The sequence below is a fragment of the Dermacentor silvarum genome, chromosome 7, assembly GCF_013339745.2.
Source record: "Dermacentor silvarum isolate Dsil-2018 chromosome 7, BIME_Dsil_1.4, whole genome shotgun sequence".
Classification (NCBI taxonomy): domain Eukaryota; kingdom Metazoa; phylum Arthropoda; class Arachnida; order Ixodida; family Ixodidae; genus Dermacentor; species Dermacentor silvarum.
In genome coordinates, this window is record NC_051160.1 from 8,625,416 (window position 1) to 8,645,472 (window position 20,057).

General features: G+C 48.6%; 1 protein-coding gene and 1 long non-coding RNA gene across 3 annotated transcripts in view; both read left to right on the forward strand.

Moving 5' to 3' along the window:
• Nucleotides 1-20,057, forward strand: part of LOC119457505 (thyroid receptor-interacting protein 11) — a 124,884-nt gene that overhangs the window by 85,545 nt on the left and 19,282 nt on the right. For both annotated transcript variants that reach the window (XM_049670127.1, XM_049670128.1), the window contains 2 exons: nt 15,696-15,758; nt 19,020-19,143. In XM_049670127.1, coding sequence (XP_049526084.1) covers nt 15,696-15,758; nt 19,020-19,143 — 187 coding nt within the window. The remainder of the gene's footprint in view (nt 1-15,695; nt 15,759-19,019; nt 19,144-20,057) is intronic.
• Nucleotides 941-15,688, forward strand: LOC125946613 (uncharacterized). The gene is made up of 3 exons (XR_007467706.1): nt 941-12,338; nt 12,916-13,395; nt 13,588-15,688. It is a non-coding gene; the product is annotated as an uncharacterized LOC125946613 (long non-coding RNA).

The window sequence follows — 20,057 nt, forward strand, 5'->3', positions numbered from 1 at the left end:
TGTTTGCGTAGCATGTGACTCCCCCACCCACAGTTCCTGCAGTGATTCCCGCCGCCTGCATTCATTCGTGCGTCGTCCCGTCCGGCCGACATACTTTTTGCCGCCCGTAGCACGCAATCAACGTTTGTCTGAACAAAGTCTTCTTTGTGGTTTGTCTGGCAACCTATAGTAGCTCTACGGCTTTGCACAGACTTGAAGAGCGGCTCGTTGTTTAATTTTACGTGGATTCCAGCCTTCTTCATGTGAGGTGTCGGTGCGCATATATGTGTTAGCTTTTCACGCTCCTCGGCATTTCGTTCGCGCACTTGAAAGTGGCCTGCGTCCTTTACAAAATTTGTTGCAGAAATTCCGTCATCTTCTGACTGTTTGTTGACTTTGAATTTCCGTTGGCATGCAAGTGAATACCGTGCATAATTTTTGCGAGGTACCGCTGGCGCAGAAAAGGCATCACCTATACGTATGGCCAAGTGACATCGCAACTTGACTGCGTACCGCCCAAAGTCGTTGCAACGGGCTTGGCTCGATCCAGCCTTAGAAGTCCGACGTACCCGTTGCAGGTGCGGTATCGGACCCTTACAAAAGTTCCGAGTGAAATTTAATAGCTTCTCTAACGAAAGTTTATTGAAGGCTGTGGAAATTCTGCATACGTAATCTTTATCGAGCATCAACGAGGATTTTTGTAATGGTAAGCCGCTGGAAGTCTAACAAGTGGCGCACGTTTGCAAGTGGACGATATGCGGCGAAATGTAATTTTGCTCTTCGCTGCGTGAATTCGATTTTGCTCTACGGGGTTCTTTTTTCCCGCTGCGCGAAGTGACGGTCACTTTCCTGTGCTCGTTTTTCGCTACATCGCCGCTTCTTCAGAGTGGACGGAATAGAAAATGACGACGTCTGTCATGTGCTTCACATACGGTCGGGCTGTTTGGTGCGATATTGTATAGTTACAGGCAGCGAGAACTTGACACTATAGGGTGACCACCCGTCCCGAGGGACTGTCCCGCATTGAGGGCTATTGTCCCGCAAGAGATGCGAAAATCTTCAAAAATGACCCGCATTATTATTGTTCGGCAACGCCTTGAGTTCAGCTGCATCTGGCCACTTTGTTTGGGGATGTGTCCGAAAAGGTCACCTATAGCCCCGCGCTGTTCACGGCGGTGAGGAATGCTTCTGGCGCCAGCTGCGTGCGCCGTTCCCCCCGATGTGGGCCCCCGGTTGATGTATAAAATAGTTTTGTTTACATGTATTTGAACTCGTGTCAGTTACTCTATTTCCCTGTTTCAGAGACGACAAAGTATTGCAACAAAAAATTTTAAATGTTAAAAAAATGATTGTACTTAATTTCTCATCGTGCTGTCCCCCCTACCGGTCATGCGTTTCGCAAGTATGAAGGTAGTCACCCTACTTGACACGGACGCATTAACAAACCATCACGAGGGGCGCCCAACAAGACGAGGTGCGACTCCGCCTAATTGGAGCATCACCTGCCGCGGTGACAGCCGCGAGGTCTCTGGTTCGATTCTCCACCGGCGGAATACCATGCTTTGGGCGCACGGCCTCAAAGGATCGAAATCGTTCCCGACGGCGTGTGCAGTTTAAGAAAGCATCGACGCAGCCACTTTTTGTTTGTCGTGACCGATAGTCGCTTCATCATAATCTATTTCTAATGCCCACTGCAGGACGAAGGCGATCTCCAATTACCCCTGTGGTATACTCGTTTGTACACTGTATCCTAACTGCTGGTCTAACGAAACGCGGGACAGTGTCCGAAGGTCGAGTTATCCGGATCAACGCAACCCCTTGGGAGGGGCCACTAGGCCATCCAGATGTTTGCAATACCACTGCTGATGCTTCGTGAGCGGCGTCGTAACTCGAGGTTGCCTCGTACATATAAACACAGCTGAGAAGCGGTGAGCCTGCATGTGTTGTACCTGTCAGCTCTCCCAAATGTTCGGTAACGTTTACCAATTTAGGCGTGTTCTACGATATTACGAAAGTTTTTCGAGAAATAAATTCGGTTCACGATAAAGTTTCAAGGTGTTGAAAGACGTGCTGGTGAAGAACGAGATTGCGATGTGGCATGGCGAGGCACCAGGGTTGCGTCTTGCGCTCAAAGCCGCCTCTTGTCGGCGATCGTGGCTGCCATGCGCATGAGCGCGGCCAATCCTGCACCGAAGTGAGCGACAGTGCGTGCCCACCCTGCGATACTTGATTTGGTCGGAGTCGTCGCGCGGACAGTATTTTATGCTACATCTGCTTTCCGCAATTAATCGCCAACTCATTGGCTCGGCAATGTCTGGCCCTTTCGCCACAAAACACCAAGTCACCGTCACAGTGGATGTGAACGCATCGCCGCATTGAAACAGCAGCGCGTCTTCCGCACACGTGTCGGCGGGGTGTGGTGCGAGCACTGTTAGCGCATCGGGACGCCCTTTCACCGGCCACCCGCGGGCTGCTGCTGATTGGTTGGAGCTGTACGAGGGCCGGCCGCCTCGTTCTCTCTCGTGCCCAGCCAGTCAGCACTTGAGCAGCGCTCTAGGTGGACAGAATCTCCCGCGTCCTTCTCGGCATCGATCTTGTACAAGATGTCTTTCACCATGCGCCACATGCTTTGCCCCTTGCCAACGCCATTCTTTTGTTGCTTTCTCATCATCCACCAGTGATAACCTGGGCCAGAGGCGCGAAACAGGTTGGGATAGAGCCGACACGTATTGTCAAGGCCCTTTCCAAGATGGTCGTGGTGGTAAGCGCGCTGCCGCCACCCCCACGGTATAGCATCTGCCGCGTTATGGCGTCGCGCGCGAGGTATGGTGGGTTCGACTCCCGTTCTCCAACCATAGCGTTCCGATTTGAGCGGAATTCGGCAATCGGTATGAAAGTGTGTGCGATCTGACACCGTGCATATATTCGAGAACTCGGTAGGTTACCACTGGCCAGAGCTTTCCACGGTGGCACATCTGTTAGCCACCTGGGCATACGTGAAAGCCCGGCCAGTGGTTAAGAAAGATTATTTCAGCTGTATTTGTGAATTACGTTTCTAGGATACCACTTGTATTGTGAGGTGCGGAAACTTTGGAAGTTCCCGCACCAGCGCACCGTGACGCCATGGATTTTGACGGCGTCTCCTCCTGTGGCCTCGGTAACTTTCTGTCGGTAACCACGAACTACGTCGCATTCTAAGAGAGTCAAATACTGAACTTGGCAAATGTCGAGAACTTCTATTGAGCTAGAGCCCCCCCCCCCCCCCCCCCCCCCGTATAGGGAAATATACATTAAAATTGGTGACGTCACACTGGCCTATGGGTATTACGGCTCCGGCGCGAAATTCGAAAAATTGAACTGTGACCGTCAAATGCCAGCGCGAAAAAAAAAAAAAAAAGCAGGGGACGAACGTAAAGAGACATACACGGCGCTGTGTATCTTTACATACATATTTCTATACGTCTTCTTTTTTGACGCGCTGGTATTTGACGATCATGATGAATAACTATAGCCCGAATTTCAGCTCTAGTGAACTTTGACCTTTACTTAGTTTTCTAATAGTCAACCTATTACCGCGAAATTAACGAAAGTGTGGTTTTGACGGAATGCTTTATCGGTTTAAGCTGGTTCTGTTGGGTTCCCTTGATGACGATCAGAGGCAGCAGACCGACGTTGGCTACGCGTGTTTCTTCGCTTTCGGTTCCGCGCTCGCGTGCAGCACCGCCGGTCGACTGACAGAGAGCTCGTCTTTTAGAACAACCTGAAGCTCGACTCGATCAAGAACAACAGCGACAGACAGCAGCAACGCCAATATTTCCCCTATTCGGCTGCGTTTCTTTATTTTCTTTGGTTCGGACCAGGTCAACAGACTCGGATTACGCGCCTGCCTGCAGAGCCCCAGCTGGGTTCGGTAACCACGGCCGAAGGAGAGAGAAGAGGAAAAGGCGCCGTTTTCTGCAACCCTTTAGGGCTTGGCAGAATAAAGCCGACCCGATTTACAGCAGGGTGGTGGTGGTCGCCCGCGGTCTCAAGCCACGGCAGCAAACGACGAAGCAGCTGCCGAGAGGAGAAGGCCGAGCGCTTCCTTTTCCCAACCGCTGGGACAAGAACCGTGCTTTCTCCGTCTGTTACATCCTGCCCCCTCACGCACAAGTCAGTGCCGGCGGTAGCCGCCGCGTTTCGGGGTCACGGCTTTCTCTGACCGACGACCAGCTACGCTGGGGGGCGCCAACATCACGCATCGTCGACGCCCCCCCCCCCCCCCCCCCCCCCTACCGCGTGCAGTCCGCGGCAATCTGTGTCGCTGCCCCCACGACGTTTGCGATGATATGCATGCATCGTGGCGGAGAGCGCGACGCTCCGTTGCAGTTGGGGACGAAGAGGCCCCTACCGCCGTCCACGGCGACACCGCGGTACTCCTTGCGGGCTCTGTTCTGTTAGCGCGTTGACGGAGGCCGCGACCGTTGCTTGCGCGTCCTGTCGGTTGCATTGTTGTCGACAGTGCCTGCGCCGAGTGTCGTACAGTCGAACGTAACTGCGGCACACTGCAAGTTAAATGACCCGAAAAGAACGAGGCAGTACGGGAACACGCGAGACCGGGGCCGGTATTTTGTAGCGATGCCTTTCCGGTGCTAATGCCTTTTTCGCGCTTTGTCAGTGGTCAGAGCGACGGTCCGCTCGCTTTATCACCATGATCAGCCGGCCGTGAGCGGTGGATGATAAGACTAATCTAGAATAAGTCATAAGTCATCGCTACAAAATACCGGCCCTGGTATAGAATGAGTCATAAGGCATCGCTACAAAATACCGGCCCAGCGCTCGACAACCAACTGAAGCACCATTTGGGAGAACCCCTTTTCATAAGTGCCAACCGCTCACATTTCGCGAGATGTGTGGGAAGGAGACACGTGACACCACACACACAAATGCAAACACGGTACGGCGTCCTGTCGATAATAATGGCAGGTTTCGTGAAACGAAAAGAGTAGGGCTGTGCGAATAGTGAGGCTGAATCGAGTTCAAATAGAATACTTTTCGAATAATCCTTAGCAAGATTCTGGCGCTACATTAGGAACAAATGAGCGGTTTGTTCGCATACTTCGGCGAGTGCGAACGATAGCCGAAGGAAGTATGGCTCCACTTTTATGCCACACTGTCGCTCGAATGTTATGATTTATCGCTATTCGTAGTTTACGATTAACAAAGGATTCGAGAACTGTTGGGGAAATATTTGTATTTAGGAATAAACGACTATTCGGTTCGAATACCGAATCCAATCTTGCAATGTTGGATTCGTTATTCGAGAGTTTCAAATATTCGCACGCCCCTAGAGAAGAGACGCAACAGCACAAGCTAACCCAGACAAAACTGGCGCCTAAAGTTGGAAAACATAAATGAACACGTAGCACGAATGGCGGCCGCGAATGTATTTCTTATTCCGCCGCCACTTTTATGGTGTCCGCTTCGAGCAGAAGGTCCAGGAAGGCGCACGACAGTAAAACGAGACGCAAAATCTGAGACGGGGAGGTCAGTTCACAGCAAAGGTCCCCTGGTCCTCCACGACGCTTTCCGCCGAAGCCCTTCGATCAAGGGGCTGTACTGTCGCTGTACTGTGGTCTAGCGGTAGTGCCGCCTAACCCACAGGTTGGTATCTCATTGGTCCAGCGGTCTTGGTGAACATTGTGGGGTCATTTATGCTTACGTGTCTACCTCGCCCGGTGGATCGTAGTGGTCTTCTTAAAGGGACACTAAAGAGAAAAATTATTTCTTCTGTATCGGTAAACTAGTCTCCTACAATATCGAAAACACCACGACAAGACGCTTGGTAAGCCACAGACCAAACAAAATACGGGTGGCGACGCCTCCTTGAAGTTCCCGTGCACAACATGGCAGCCCAGTCAATTCTTTAGCGGTAAACGTTGTGTTCCAAAGGAGTCAAAGATTGACCATGGCGTGTTTCGGGAACGTTTGCAGAGCCAACGCAGCCGAAATACGGAAAAATAAATTTCGAATCCGTGATGTCACAGTGACGTATCGGCGTTGGCGATTCGGCGCGAAATTAAAAAAAAAAAATTGACCTTCACTTCTTTTTCTAATAATCAACCTATTATTTCGACAATAACGACAAAAGCGTTTTCAAAGAACGCTTTATCCGTCTAAACGGATTTAGTGTTTGGCTTTAGTGTCCCTTTAAGCTCTATTCCCAGGATCCTTTCGGTGCTACGTCCTCTGGGGTCAATGTACGCTGGCCGAGGGCGAAGCTGTATAATCCAATGTTAACTGTATTCCGTATGGTTACTGGTTGTCGCATATTATACCCCAGTTCGTAATAAATGCGTGACTATCGTTCGACGCACCCGCCGCGGTTGCTCAGTGGCTATGGTGTTGGGCTGCTGAGCACGAGGTCGCGGGATCGAATCCCGGCCACGGCGGCCGCATTTCGATGGGGGCGAAATGCGAAAACACCCGTGTACTTAGATTTAGGTGCACGTTAAAGAACCCCAGGTGGTCCAAATTTTCGGAGTCCCCCACTACGGCGTGCCTCATAATCAGAACTGGTTTTGGCACGTAAAACCCCATAATTAAATTTTTTTTTAATCGTTCGACGCGACTCTCATGATACGGCGCAGTAATACGTTCCACGTGGTTATCGCTAAATCGTTGCACGGAGGAAACCTCGACTATCGTTCACTGGTCTCGCCCCGGGGGAAGCGCACTGGTTTTTTGTTACCGCTGACTATATTTGGCAACCACTGTTGTATACTGCGTCGTCGGTGAACCGCTATTTTCTTTTAATGGGCTCAGACATCACGCGCCGTAGTCAAGCAGGCGCGTGGCGACACCGGCCTCGTCGTCGTGCCAGCGCACCCCGCGGGGCGGTTGCAATCTCCATTCGCACTCTGTTTTAACGCATGTCGACATTTTTCTCCTCTGTCCGGCTGCATGCCCGCCAACTGTTCGCGCTCACAGCCTAGCTGCAGGCCGCCGCGCACGTTTCCGTGGGATTTGCGCCGAGGTACCCCCTCTTTAGTTCCGCTGCAGCAAAACCAAAAGCGGTGGCGGCGCTGACGTCGGCGTCCCCGAAGAAGGATGCATGTACCGACGTGCCTCGGCGGCGTTGCGCGTGCAGTGCAAATATATTCGCGACGAGCGGAAACGCAGCGTGGCGTGAAAGAAGGGAAGGCTCATGGGACGAGCAGGTGTAGAGGATCGGGTGCTGCCGCCGTAGCGCGAACGGCGAAACCGCTATACGCGCGAGGTTCAAAGTTCGCTGCGTCTTTGCGAACGGGTCCCCAGCCAGCGCTCGTTACTGCTGCTTATCAGGCAACTCGTAAACTTTTACACCCGCCCGCGGAGGACGTCGACGCCCCGGGTGGCGTAGCCGTTGCTGCTTCTCCTGCTTCCTTCTCCTACCGGACAGCTTATTCGAACATTTTTGCCTTATCTATACACACGCGCCCCTAACTAGGCCTATCGCTCGCCGTCCTGAGCGGCGGACGCCGCCTGGAACGCGCGCGAGCTATCCGGCACGTTGTAAAACGCTTTATTGTGGGCCGAGGGCAGCGAGGCAGGCCCCAGGTGCCCCCTCCCCTTTCTCGAAGCGTGTTGTAAAGAGAGCTTCTGACCGCGCGAGTCCTTGTGTATTTTCTGCGGCGACGAGCGTCGGCATCGAAGCTTCGTCTTTTCAGGATTGGTCTATTATCAGTCGAGTTGTACACAGTCGTGTAGGCCCTAAAAGAAAGTACTCGGGGGGGGGGGGGGGGGTGCTTGTAAGAACAAATTAGCTATTGTACATCAGCCGATACACTGGCCGTTCATGCTATAGCCAACAATAAACTTGTGGCCAGCATTAGTGTGAGGCTCCCGTTTCGCTAGAAGGGATGGTGGTGTTTGCATAGGCCCGTTTCACTTGGTTGTTTCATTCCATCCTCTAGTAATAAAGGCGGTTGGGCTTAGGTTTCACTACTTCATTTGGGCAGGCCCTTTGTATCACGTTACTTCAGCACCTTTTTGTTCAGCTCGCGGTGTCTGGTCTGCAGCTCTTGTTGTCTGAACTGTGCATCAACAGGATGCAGAGGTCCCTTGCACATGCTTTTGAAATGATTTGTCTGCTCTCTCCGATTCTGGGACAGGTGGCCTAGCTGTCCTCATTGGCCGTGCCTCCTACCTTTGCTCTTGCTTTCCGGCTGTAACTGGGCCCTCTCTCCCTGCTATTTCTTTTTCGTTTCTGTGCTCCAGGGTGACGCTTTGGTTACGGTATTTCCTGTCTGCCTGCTGTTGCAGTTTGGTTCAAGCTTGCGTACTAGCTTCACTTCCAGGATATGGCATGCTCTCATTTTTTATTTATTTTTTATTTTCGGGCCCACCGCTGCCAAAGCAGATGCGTAGAGCGCACATTGATATGGTGTGCAATTCGGTCCGCAGAGCAGCCAGGCACAATGTGAAATCCACAGGTGGCCGACTCGACAGGCCCCATCACTGCATAGCCTGCTTGAAAAACACGAAGAGCAAATGGAAAGAGATGCGTGCCTTTCTCTTAGTTTATTGTTTTTCTAGCTCGCCAACTGCCTTCTGTGTCGAGCAGAAAGAGCGAGCCATGTGACACATGACAAAGCTGGAGGGGAGGATAGATTAGCGTGTGTGGAGGGAGTAGGAAGGGAGACGTGTAAAGTAAAGAAATGAACAAGTGCAGGCAGCGGCCAAAAAATGTCGAACCTGTACTCTAGTTGCGGCAACTCTACCTGGGAAGTGCATGAGCTCGCATGCTTTGCCGCTTGCTGACTTTCCCCTCCACCCCCCGTAGAGAGGCTCCGCCTCCACTGCTGTGTCCTCTAGCCGACCTCGACCAGAGTTGAAGCAATGGGGGGGGGGGAGTCTGGCTTTCCGTCTCTCTCTCTCTCTCGTTTTGTCATTTTTACTTTGTGTTTCCTCCAAAAGTGTTCTGTACACATTCGCTCTGATGGTCGCAAGCCGTTCTGTAATATTTTTTCCTCAAAACCTCTCGATTCGAGTTGTTTGAATGCAGATTCTGCGGATTTTCTTTCTTTGATCAAAAGCCACGTTTCTGCTTAAGTTTGTTTGACTGCACGCATTATTTGAGTTGTGTGCTTGCGAAAAGTGAACATGCAGACCAAGCACATGGAAGTGAAGCAAAAGAAAGACTGGTTCTGATGCTTGAAGGACTAATGCTGAAATGCAAAGGTTACGCTCATTCCCATAGTCTGTTTTCCTTGCAAACATTGCAGAAATATAGCTTGTTTAAGCTGTATAACAATGAATTGCTTATTGAAAAGGTTGCTTTGATTACAGACAGTGCTAGATAGCGCTTTGTAGGCACTCATGGAGTTGTGTGCCGACCATTGTGGTAGCTAGCAATTTTTTAGGAGCCCTCCCCCCACCGTGGAATGGGGGGAGGGGTGCTTACAGGTAGCATCCTGGTACACTGAAATTTCCCTGGCTACACCCCTGATGTAGACTGATTTACAGGGATTTATGTGAAGTTTGTTCAGCTACTTACAGTGCTGACTGTTTGTAAATCCGTGCTGTTGGAAACTTTTTTCACGAAAAGGCCGTTTAATTTCTGTGTTATATGCCTTCCATATGCCCAAGTCTTTAACATATCTCCATTAACATGTGCACCAGGTCTCTGAACTCATTTCCATGCCAGCTTATGAATGGCGCCCATTGGCACAGCTCTGTTCAACGGCTTGTGTGAGGTAAATCTTTCCAACACTGCAGAAATATGTCCCCTTTCTTAAACATGTCTTGATAACAACGGGACCCACTTGAGTTGTTGCTTTGGCACATAAATGAGATTCACTGAAGGTTCAAGCTAGTGCTCTAGAATTTGTACTTTCCACAGAAAGGCATGTATCTTCAGTTCCTTGAGATTGGTACTGATTCTTGGCTGATTTGGCCGTGCACACAAAGATGATGGGCACAGACAAAGTGTGTGATATAAAGCAAAGTATTGCAAATGTACAGTACACTGTCACTTTGCCTCTGGATCAGAAAGGGATACAAGCAGTGCTTGTTTATGTCACTTTGGCTGTGCCTGTCATTGTTGTTGATGCTGCAGTTTTTCTTTCTTTTGCACACTGAGGGTCATACAAGACAAGACTGTTTCATTGAAGAAGCAAGAGCGAGGAGCATACAATGTGGCTGGCAACAGTTGTGCCTTTTCCCACTCAGGAGTATGGGGGGTGGCAGGTGTTCTGCCCGCCTTTCCACAGCCCCCCCCCCCCCCCCCCGGATCCAGTGAAGTGCGCTGGGGGGGGGGGGGGGAGGAGGTCAACCAACAAGAAAAGCAGGCATAGCGGCACCCTGGGGTGCAGCGTTCAGGTGGAACGGAGTCTCCGTGCTTGAATGGACAGATGTCAGTGCAGGCATAGGGGCGATGAGGGAGGGTTTGAGAGGGCAGCCTCTCATTGTCACCTTTTCACCTCTGGCTGCCCGTGGGCTGACATGTCTTTGTCTCTTGGCTGCTCTCTGTCTGTTTGATGGGTCCTGTTGGAGCGACAGCACCTCTTCCTTCTGATGGGTTGATGGTGTGTTGGGATGGTTTGCTGCTCCTGCCGCCAGCTGGATCACTGGCCAGCTCATTGACTGCAAGCTAGTTATGCACATTTGCATTGGTACAGTTCCTTCAACCATGTAAGCTTTGTGAAGATGCTTCATCCTTGAGCTCTTGATGCATAACGGCTGTTCTGATTGGTAATTGTGCCACTGAATACGCTGCTTGTGGCATTGAGTGAACCTTGCAATTGCTGAAGTGGTCTTAATTGTACACTGCTGTCCACTGTTACAAGGAGCATGCAGGTGCTTATAAAGCCAATATAACACGATCACTTCTACTTTATCAAGGGAAAGAAAAGGCTGCTAGGATGCACTAGGATGACATCTGTGCATTAAAAATTAGTCTGGGTGCATTCGTGCCATATTTAAGCTGTTCTAGGTAGCCAAATTGATCAGTTTAAATGTGGACTATGCTGTATATACGGTATGTTCAGCTTGCTTGTGATTTTCATAGCTTGCAGGGCTGCTGTTCTTGCAACAAAAAAGAAATGTTAAAAGTCTGTTATTGATTTGCCATAATATTATATCTTGGTGGAGGCATGGAGTGGTGCCTGACACCGGCAAGAAAAATATATTGCCGAGAGCTAGTGGGGCGATACTAGTTCAGGTGCAACCAAACTAGGAAAGCCCACTAAGCTTCATCAAAGTCACTCCCTCACCAGAACAGGAATTGGCCTCCCTGGTGCAGTATTCGGCCACTACCTCCCTCATGACTCCGACAAACTGGAGATCGCAGGGAGAGGCCTTCGTCCTGCAGTGGACATAAAATATAGGCTGATGATGATGAATATTATATCTTGCTTTTTTCTTGCTATCACTGCGCTGCCTCCAATCAAACTCTTAAACGCCTAGTGCGGGCCAACTATTTACTGGATGGGTTTGGCAATGCTGAATAGAGCACTACACAAACCCGGGCCCAAGCCGGGTAAGCGATTGTTGACTTGGGCCCGGGCCGCAGTCGGGCCCGGATTAGCCGGATTAGGCCCGGACATGCTATTTACAACTCCACAAAACGCAAGGCTATAAAACCCGCAGCCCTATGCAAATTTGAGGTCAGTAGTGTCTGTCGGTTTATGGGAAGGTTGAGGCAGTCAGGCCACGACAGAGCAGCTGCACGCTGCACAGATTAGTTTACATTAGTGGTGCTCTTCGGCCTTAGAAAAAATGATACTAGTGATCAACTGCACCCACTGTACGCTACACTTTTTAATGTGATCAGCATTCTTTGCCTACTTAAGGCCCTTTTTATCTATCTGTCTGTCTCTCTCTCACCTTCTCCCTTTCTTACTTTCATGAGACCCAATTGTCGTCTACTAACTTGAGCCACTATGTATGTCCTTGGGGTCGTGGAAGTTCCATTGTCGTCATACAGTCATGGTCTTTCCGTTCTAGTCATGTCGTTCTCGTACGTATCGCTGTCACACCATTGTCATCATTTCAGAAACATCACCAAATTGTCGTCAATAGTATATTGGTGCACAACTTAGACAATGTAGGTAGTGCGGCCATATCACTCTTTAAAGCACAAGCATCGTAGTGGTGGTCCAACTGCGCCATTTGCGCCATTTTGCTCCAATTCTACTTGTCTGTAGGTAGTACGGCCATATCACTCTTTAAAGCACGAGCATCGCAGTGGTGGTCCAACTGCGCCATTTGCGCCATTTTGCTCCAATTCTACTTGTCTGTAGGTAGTACGGCCATATCACTCTTTAAAGCACGAGCATTGCAGTGGTGGTCCAACTGCGCCATTTGCGCCATTTTGCTCCAATTCTACTTGTCTGTAGGTAGTACGGCCATATCACTCTTTAAAGCACGAGCATCGCAGTGGTGGTCCAACTGCGCCATTTGCGCCATTTTGCTCCAATTCTACTTGTCTGTAGGTAGTACGGCCATATCACTCTTTAAAGCACGAGCATCGCAGTGGTGGTCCAACTGCGCCATTTGCGCCATTTTGCTCCAATTCTACTTGTCTGTAGGTAGTACGGCCATATCACTCTTTAAAGCACGAGCATCGCAGTGGTGGTCCAACTGCGCCATTTGCGCCATTTTGCTCCAATTCTACTTGTCTGTAGGTAGTACGGCCATATCACTCTTTAAAGCACGAGCATCGCAGTGGTGGTCCAACTGCGCCATTTGCGCCATTTTGCTCCAATTCTACTTGTCTGTAGGTAGTACGGCCAGTATCACTCTTTAAAGCACGAGCATCGCAGTGGTGGTCCAACTGCGCCATTTGCGCCATTTTGCTCCAATTCTACTTGTCTGTAGGTAGTACGGCCATATCACTCTTTAAAGCACGAGCATCGCAGTGGTGGTCCAACTGCGCCATTTGCGCCATTTTGCTCCAATTCTACTTGTCTGTAGGTAGTACGGCCGTATCACTCTTTAAAGCACGAGCATCGCAGTGGTGGTCCAACTGCGCCATTTGCGCCATTTTGCTCCAATTCTACTTGTCTGTAGGTAGTACGGCCATATCACTCTTTAAAGCACGAGCATCGCAGTGGTGGTCCAACTGCGCCATTTGCGCCATTTTGCTCCAATTCTACTTGTCTGTAGGTAGTACGGCCATATCACTCTTTAAAGCACGAGCATCGCAGTGGTGGTCCAACTGCGCCATTTGCGCCATTTTGCTCCAATTCTACTTGTCTGTAGGTAGTACGGCCATATCACTCTTTAAAGCACGAGCATCGCAGTGGTGGTCCAACTGCGCCATTTGCGCCATTTTGCTCCAATTCTACTTGTCTGTAGGTAGTACGGCCGTATCACTCTTTAAAGCACGAGCATCGCAGTGGTGGTCCAACTGCGCCATTTGCGCCATTTTGCTCCAATTCTACTTGTCTGTAGGTAGTACGGCCATATCACTCTTTAAAGCACGAGCATCGCAGTGGTGGTCCAACTGCGCCATTTGCGCCATTTTGCTCCAATTCTACTTGTCTGTAGGTAGTACGGCCATATCACTCTTTAAAGCACGAGCATCGCAGTGGTGGTCCAACTGCGCCATTTGCGCCATTTTGCTCCAATTCTACTTGTCTGTAGGTAGTACGGCCGTATCACTCTTTAAAGCACGAGCATTGCAGTGGTGGTCCAACTGCGCCATTTGCGCCATTTTGCTGCAATTCTACTTGTATGTGCCAAAGCGCCACCTTTTCCTTCGGCCCTAGGCGAACATCGCAGTAGCATGGCTGATCCCTCCTTTTGTGGACAGACCCGTGGCTAAACATTCCGAGCATCGGCGACGTGGACTTCGCGACCAAGCTTCGCGCACGGAATCCTCGATCGGACACGCAGTTAAGCCTTTAAGCACTCTCCGAATTCGCGACTAAGCACATCGATCGTCGACTCCTCGAGCCCGCGGCTAGCTATAGCATTTCGCGCATTCTCACTTAGGACTGCGCAACTAAACACATCGAGCGTCGCCTCCTCGGGCTCGCGGCTAGGCATTTCGCGCATCGGCACTTGGGACTGCACGACTAAGCACATCGAGCGTCGACTCCATTGGCATTGTTGTTGCACAAAATTGTTTTTCTGCATTTATGGTCGCTTTTGTATTACGTCTCATTGCATAAAACTGGTCTCAGTAGTCTACAAGTGCTATTTACATAGGCAAATAAAGTCTGTTTGAAACGTTTTCTGCTCTGGGCATGCAAGCTGTCTGTCTTGCTTGTGTCATCCATTTGCTCTAAAGAAGTGCTTAACAATTGTGTAGTAGTAATAAGCTACACCAAATGTCATGCACTTGCTTTTCTCCTGCTCCAACTGATCCAAAACGCAAAATTTTGTGTACAGAACTGCTACAAAATGCATATGTGGCTGCACTTAAATTGCTACAAAACAGCTTTTTTCCTGCTTCAAAAATTGTTCCAATTCTTAAACTGACTGGACCACCACTGGCATCGTGATCAACGGATGTACTTTTCTATTTCTTCCTCCCTAATTGCAAGCAGACATTGTGCCACTTCCGGTGGCTGTTGCCAGCCTGATCCCTCCCTATTTTCCAACTGTCCATTGTATGTGTGTGTTTTCATACGAAATATTCGAATAATAATCTGTGCGTGTTCAGCTAGCAAAGAAATGAAGCGCAATTTTTATTTCTGTCACCGTTAAAGTAGCTAGCAAGAGGGAACGCAGGGCAAAAAGTTGCTTTGATGTGGCTTGAAGATTGTCTTGCGCCCGTTGATCCCATGACAGTAGCTTCTCGATAATTGAAAATTCGACCTAGCTTCACATAAGCTCAAGGGCTAATGGGTCGAACAGAATAGGGCTGGGCCGGGCCAAACTCTTTCGGGCTGGGTACGGGCCATGTTTAAAATCACCGGGGTGGGCTTGGGTGAACCAACAAATAGTACTTTCAGGCTCGGGCTGGGCCCTTGGCTGCATCGAGTGGGCACCATTGTTTTTTATCGTTCTTTTCTGGCACGGCTAAGGGAACGGGTCACAGCAGACTTGGGCGTCCTCTCACGTGCGAAGCCCTGTCCCTCCACATTTATTACTGTGCTAAAACGAGTTAGACAGAGGTGGCATTTAAAATGGAGACAGATCAGTGGCCATTGCACGAGGATCTTGCACAGAGTGAGCTATAATAATCAGATATCTCGGCAACAGTGCGGCCAGATCATCTTGCGCTGCCATCTCGGGCAAATGGCACAGCTGTTGCTGCAGAACTGAATGTCGTTGAGTCGAGCTGTCATTGTGAGACGGCTGCAACAGGTGTGCTGCAGCAAGTTGTGAGGAAAGGAGGAGCCGACAGAGCTGAAAATGGGGGGTTTCCGTCTGTTTGCCGAGCACTCGTGGAGTGTGACGGCCACTTGGGTGCGGGCCTTTATCAGAGTACACTTTCTCCCCTTGTGGGGCCATGCCAGCGATGTGGGCAGTATCAAATGGTGATAAGGCTCAGCTAATCTTGCCTTATGTGCAACGCAAGGCCTGCCTCTCTCTGATGAGGCGGCCCCTCCCTAGCTGCCATTTAAGGGCACACTGGGTCATGACATTAGCCTTTGATCTCTTTGCCCCAGACACGAGTGTTGCGTAACCGTCAGTTCTCAGTTCCATGAAAATTTGGAGTAGGTATTGCTCAAGTTTTTATGGCTCCAAGGTCTTTCTAAAGACAGCCGTTAATTTTTCTTTTCCCTCTCCTCTTCGTCCAGGTCAGCAATGGAGAAGGAAACGAGCTACCTTTGCTCTTGGAGCAGCAGAGGGATCGCATCCAGGTACGTCGGGCTTTCACAAAGGCTTTGTGCCCTTTGGTGTGGTGGTGCTTACTTTGGGAAGTTTTTTTTTTTTTTTTTTCCTCCACTGTTAAGGCTGCTTTATTGAGTTCTCGGGAATAGTATAATATTCTTGTCCCAGGAACTGCAAGAACTTATGGACTGAACATAGCAAATTATCGAGTTACCAACGGCATGTGAAATGAACCTTATCATTGCCTCTCTCTGTATTGTATTACCAAAACCTGTAAGAGCAGTGTAGAGGACATAATCAAGTTGAGAGTAAACAAGCACATTGTTGGTCACAATGAAATAATGAAAAAAAGAAAGGGAGGCAAGTAATTGACTCTCTAACAGGCAAAGTCTCTTGAAATCTAAAGGAGATCATAGTACTAGTATTTGTAGTGGTACAGTTGAATGGCTTTATAACGAAATGCTTGGGGTCTCTGAAATCTGTTGTTATACAAGTCACTTCAGTAGCACACCCAGGATCTCTGCCAGGGGGGTTGAATTTCTGTGGGGGGGGGAGGAGCAAGGACTTTGCATAATATGCAATTTCCTTGCTTTAGCCAGAAGAATCCAACAGCAAATAAAATGCCTAATAATTGTAATCATGACACCAAGGATGATGACGATATCTATTTCTTCAGCGTTTTACTTGGAAGTAATTTAAGAGTGAATGAATAAATACAAGACAATGACGGTGTTTTTGTAATTCAGGAAAATTTGACCTCGTGCCACCTCCTGATTTGTAATGACAATGTGAACAGTACACTGAAGGTACACGTTGGACTGGTGGGGCTGGACGCGTGGGGAGGGGTGTCAACTCAGCCTCAGGGGGGGGGGGGGTAGAAACCCCGAACCCCCCCGTCGGTGCGCCACTGAGTCACTTCATTGTACAGGTTGCACAACTCGCAATAGAACTGGGGCAAAATTATTCCTTCGTTTTACAGATCATTTTGTTGTAGAGGCATTCGCTGCAGAGACGCTGAACTGTATTTGTATTAGTAATGTTCGCCACACTCAATAGGCGTTCCGAGTCTTTGTAGGAGGGCCTGAAGAAAAGAACTACGGTATCAAAAGCGGGCATCTGTGACAACTTGGCAATTATCAGTATGTGATAGTCTGCAACTATTTTCTGCAAGTTTTGCTGCATTTGCAGAATCGACCAATGTACTAACAAGAGGTCTAAGGTGCACTCATGAAAGGGTTGTTGAAGTTGAAGTTAAAATTTATTTGCATCATCACAATGCAGGAATGCTCGGGCAAAAAGTGAAAATCAATTCACTTGAGAAGCACCCGAGCCCCCATATACAAGGCATACAAAAAGGGCTACATATATACAAGGCATTTTAACTGTTTATCATTGCAGGTCAACCTCTACTGTTATACAGTGTTATATAATACGAATAGCTTGACAATAATTATAAATACATAAAAAAAACTAACAGCAGTGGAAAATAGTACTGACATCAAGGAATGAAATACTCTCGTATGTTACATTTCCACATGAATGTTTTGGAAAATTAGTCTGTTTAACAGAACTGCAAGTGAATGACGCAACATTTGCCGCCCATGCTGAGTACGGCAAAATGGCACGTGCCAATACTCTTTATTGCGCGATGGATATACAATGGTATTCGTTTTCAGCGATGATATGCTTAGAAATGCATGCTCGCAGTTATATACAGATTTTTTGTATCACATGCATAGAAAATACTCGTTTTGGCGCAGCAAAACTAAGAGGACAGAAAGAGCGCCAACTTGCAACTGAATTTATTACATAGAAACACCCATATTTTATGCAAACAGGATTGACATGCGCAGAACCATCAAGTCGGATGCACACGTGTGCAAAAAAGAAAAAGAAAGTTTTTTACAAATCATCATAGTGAATCTAAAAATTGGTACTCATTATTGTGCAGTGAGACCGACGGGACACTGACACAAGCATCACCCTTTTTCTTTATGAAGAACACCTCCAGCAATTCACGTGCCAGCGTTCCCCAACTCTTACCTAGTAGACTATCTATTGACTATCTATTGACCGTATTTTAGAGAGTGTGATTGACACGGACACTGTTACTCAAGATTTTTGGATACATTGACGATTTCCTTGTTACTTTGAAACGTTTTAACTCGGTGTCTATGTCTCACGAAGTAGAATGTTTTATCCCTATTCAGACAGCGTGGAAAAGGTCTAACATTTAACCATCAACTACCTTCGAACATGCACCTGCAGTTTTTAGACATCTGTATGACCCTAGGCGAGCGATATGGTTGCTGGCAATATAGACCCCGAGTGCGAAAAGATTTACTCCCGTTCAAATCCGCGAACTCTAAACTTGTCAAAAGGACTGTAGCGACGATGTGTCTTCGGTCTGCGCTCGTGAAGTCATGCGAACACACGATGGAAGCGAGCTTTCACTTGCAAGAATCGCAGCTGGTTGCAGTTGGCTTCCTTTCTTTGGTCCTTATCAGTTTGTCCAAAATGCTGCTCCAGAGGTTGAAGGGCGTTAGCAAAGGGCCCGGTCAGCAGCAGAGAAATAAGAAAAGACCGCAAGTTGTGCCGTACATGCACAAGGTCTCGCACAACCTGAAAAAGATTGCGAATCGGCACGACGTGCTTGTGGTTTTCCTCTGCGCCTAATAAGCCGTTCAGGCTCTGCGCCCACATTGCTTCTCAAATGGCCAAGCCTGCGTGCACAAAGGAGCACGCCAAGCCTCTTCTGCGCTGTGCAGTCGGCACAGTCTACGAGATATTTCTGGATTGCAGCCGGGTATATATCGGCCAAACTGGACGTTGCATTAACGACCAATTAAGGGAGCACAAATTATCGGTGAAAAATGGTACAGGTTTGCACTTGCCCTTTCATTGTGCTTTGTGTGGGAGTGAGCCGTAGATTGGGGGCACGCATCTACTAGGTAGGAGTTGGGGAACGCTGGCACGTGAAATGCTCGAGGTGTTCTTCAGAAAGAAAAAGGCTTGTGTCAGTGTCCCGTCGGTCTCATTGCACAATAATGAATTTTTAGATTCACTATGGTGACTTGTAAAAAAAAACTTTTTTTTTTTTTGCACTTGGTGGTACACTTGATGGTTCTGCACATGTCAATCCTGTTTGTATAAAATATGGGTGTTCCTATGTAGTGGAAGTTGGCGCTCTTTCTGTCCCTTCTTCTTTCCTCTTAGTTTTTCTGCGCCAGAAGCACATTTCGAGCGTGAACCAACTAGGCCAACATCGTATTCTGCTGTGTGTTTTTCAGGAGCTCGAGAGGGCGCTTTCTGAGGCTGCTATTGAGCGGCAGGAAGAAGTGGCCACCCTGCAGAGTCACCATGCGAGGCAGCTCGCCGAGGCACGGCTTCAACAGCAGCAGAACATGGCTGCAGGTTTGTGGGCACTGATCCATCAACCTGATTGCAGCTGTGTAGTGAGCAATTAATTTAGGTGGCCGTTCTGATACTTAAATGCATTCCCCTTGCCTATGCCCTTGCTGCGTAGATAACCTCAATATTTCGGCTAGGAGGGTTCAGTTCTCTTACTTTATTGCGTGTTTCACTATTTCCATGATCTTTTCAGTTGCTTGTTTGCTTCAGAATGTGCACAAATCCTTCATTGAAGGTTAAAGTAACATTTGCAGATCATCGCACTGATTACTCAAGTGTAGCTAGAACTTTATTTTGTGGGGTGTTTGTTTTGGCACCGAAAGTCCTTCCGTTGGCTGCTTCCCTGCAATGGAGAGCTTCTGTTCACTTCTTATTATTTCATTTTTTTTTACGCATTTGTCATACCTTTATTCCATTTGTCATACCTTATTCATGCATTTGCTTTGAGGATGAAAGCAATGAATCATCGTTGGGGTTTCTTTAACAGAAAAACATATCTGTGTGAGGAAATGATGCAAGGAGTTTCTTAAATGTGAGGAGATGGGCGTTAACTTAATCGCAGGAGGCATCCTCTTGGCATTTCAGGCTTGCTTGCTATTGATGTACCTCGTTTTAAAGTGAGTGGCTTTCTTTCTGGGCTGGTCATTGTTGGTTAGTGCTTGCCATTCGGACTTTCATCACCGGTACAGAGGCACATGGTCTCCCATAAGCGAGTTTCGGGGCATGTTTGTCGCAAGCAGCACATATATCAGGATTGGATCAGGATACTATTGGATTAGATCAGGATCAGGATGCTATTGGATCTGTACTCACAATATGCCTGAAATTATTTGGTTTATTGTGTGGCAATTTCTTCATCCTTTTTTTTTTTTTTAGCGTTTAATGCATCTTTGAATTGCTGTATTTGCCTGTCCCTG